Genomic DNA, 2,712 nt, shown 5'->3' with positions numbered 1-2,712 from the left:
CCAGAATGTCCTCCAAGATCAACTTCTCCCAACCGTCCAAGAGCAGTTTGGCCATCAACAATGCCTTTTCCAGCATGATGGAGCACCTTGCCATAAAGCAAAGGGGAGAACTAAATGGCTCAGGGAACAAAACAGAGAGATTTTGGGTCCATGGCCTGGAAACTCCCCAGATCTTAATCCCATTGAGAACTTGTGGTCAATCATCAAGAGACGGGTGGACAAACAAAAACCTACAAATTCTGACAAAATGCAAGCATTGATTGTGCAAGAATGGACGGCTATCAGTCAGGATTTGGTCCAGAAGTTGATTGAGAGCATGCTAGGGAGAATTGCAGAGGTCCTGAAGAAGAAGAAGGGGCAACACTGCAAATATTGCAACTCTGCAGTAACTCCTTCTAACTGTCACTATAAGCTGCAATTCTATTTCTGTATGTGATAAAAACATCTGACAAACACACAGAAAAACCAGAGGGAGCAGATCATGTGACAAGAGAAGATTTGTGTCATTCTCAAAACTTTTGACCATGACTGTACTGTGTGAGAGCCACTGTTGGGTAGATTGTACTGTGTGGGGGTCACTGTGGGTCAGATTGTACTGTGTGGGGGTCACTGTGGGTCAGATTGTACTATGTGGGGCCACTGTGGGTCAGATTGTACTATGTGGGGTCACTGTGGGTCAGATTGTACTATGTGGGGCCACTGTGGGTCAGATTGTACTATGTGGGGTCACTGTGGGTCAGATTGTACTATGTGGGGCCAGTGTGGGTCAGATTGTACTGTGTGGGGCCAGTGTGGGTCAGATTGTACTGTGTGGGGCCAGTGTGGGTCAGATTGTACTGTGTGGAGGCCACTGTGGAGCAGATTGTACTGTGTGGGGGTCACTGTGGGTCAGATTGTACTGTGTGGGGGCCAGTGTGGGTCAGATTGTACTGTGTGGGGGTCACTGTGGGTCAGATTGTACTGTGTGGGGGCCAGTGTGGGTCAGATTGTACTGTGTGGGGGCCAGTGTGGGTCAGATTGTACTGTGTGGGGGTCACTGTGGGTCAGATTGTACTGTGTGGGGGCCAGTGTGGGTCAGATTGTACTGTGTGGGGGCCAGTGTGGGTCAGATTGTACTGTGTGGGGGTCACTGTGGGTCAGCTTGTACTGTGTGGAGTCCCTTTAGTATTTTTATCACACAGTATCTGTTTCGTAGCAGACAAGTGATATTATTACAGACCACAATTGTGGATCTGCACAATACTAAGGTCAAATTGCCGTGTTGGCACGTTGTGATAAATGAGTGGGTTTTGGGTTGCAGTTTGAGCACTCTGTCTCTGCCATCATTGTCCTAAGTACTAAGGACTGTCTTGAATTTTAGTTAAGGGTCTATTGTTTGCTCTTGATAGTTTAATGGATATTATTTGTGGTCCATTTGAAGAAATAATTGACATTGGGGTTATTTTCTCATCTTCAGGATCCTATGTTGGAACATCTCTCGCTTAGAAAGAAGAAGGCAACATGGAAAATGCTTTCAACGTCAGCAAAAATCTCATCCTCCTGGGACTCGTGGAGATGGAAGGACTGAAGTATCTGTACTGTGTCCTGTCTATTGTCCTATATTTATTCATTCTACTCTTGAGTATTATCATTGTCTTTGTCGTAGTAACAGATACAAGTTTACACGAACCCATGTACATCCTCATCGGTAATCTGGTCCTCAACGGGATTTTCGGCAGTTCCTCATTTTTCCCAAAGCTGATCGTTGACCTCGTGACCTCCTCCCCGACCATCACTCGTGATAACTGCCTTGTTCAAGCTCTGTGTGTTACGGTATTTGCTATCTATGAGATGAGCTCATTCACCATCATGGCGTACGACCGATACTTGGCCGTTTGTCACCCGCTGCGTTACGTCATCCTTCTAACCAATGAGAAGGTCCTGAGCCTCATGATTGGATCCTTTGTGGTGGCCTTCATTGTTGTCCTCACAGCTGTGCTCCTCACGTGGAAACTTCCCATCTGCGGGAGAGAAATAAACAATATTTTTTGTGACAATATGTCTCTGGTTGCCCTCTCCTGCGTGAACTCTTCGGTCAGTCGACTCTACTCTGCTTCGGTGGTTATTGTCTACTTGTGTGTCACCATCTTTGTCACCATGTTCTCCTATCTTCAGATATTTCTTGTCTGTTTGAAAGTTTCCGGAGAGTCCCGACAGAAAGCCGTCCACACCTTGGTCACCCATCTACTCAACTTTTTTATCTTTTTGGTTGGATTTTTATTTATCTTCATCAGATACAGGTTGGGCGGCATTGCCCTGCCAATAGAAATCCACGTTCTCCTCTCTGTCACTACGCTCATCGTTCCACCATTCTTCAACCCCCTGATCTATGGAGTCCGGACACACGCCCTAAATACGAAGGTTACTCAGTACTTTAGAAAAATTGACGTTTGGCCAAAGTGGAAAAGTAGATCTTATCATTCTGCACTTGTATCTGCCATAAGCAAGTCGATCGGAGTCACTAAGTAGAGAAGACGCTGGATACCAGAAGTGTAATAATAGTCATACTGTACATACAATAATAAAGGTCCTTCTTATGTTCAATGTGCAGGTTCCTGGGGGTTTCCTGGGTCAGAAGTGGTGGTAGACTTGAGGTTCCTTCAGTTTGGGGTGCTACTCGATGGAGGAGTCATGCAAAATATACTGCTGGAAAATATTTGATGATATCTATTG

General features: G+C 45.7%; 1 protein-coding gene across 1 annotated transcript; it reads left to right on the top strand.

The window, feature by feature from the left end:
* Nucleotides 1-1,500: 1,500 nt before the first annotated feature.
* On the top strand, nucleotides 1,501-2,508 carry LOC142194174 (olfactory receptor 52Z1P-like). The gene has a single exon (XM_075263189.1). The coding sequence runs from the start codon at nucleotides 1,501-1,503 to the stop codon at nucleotides 2,506-2,508; it is 1,008 nt and encodes a 335-aa protein (XP_075119290.1).
* Nucleotides 2,509-2,712: the final 204 nt, after the last annotated feature.

The sequence above is a fragment of the Leptodactylus fuscus genome, chromosome 2, assembly GCF_031893055.1.
Source record: "Leptodactylus fuscus isolate aLepFus1 chromosome 2, aLepFus1.hap2, whole genome shotgun sequence".
Lineage (NCBI taxonomy): Eukaryota > Metazoa > Chordata > Amphibia > Anura > Leptodactylidae > Leptodactylus > Leptodactylus fuscus.
Note: the sequence above shows the minus strand (reverse complement) of the source record. Positions and strands in the feature narration are given on the sequence as shown.

Bases quoted from the DNA above. Each gene is read 5' to 3' on its own strand.
- LOC142194174 (XM_075263189.1), top strand. From the start codon at position 1,501: ATGGAAAATGCTTTCAACGTCAGCAAAAATCTCATCCTCCTGGGACTC.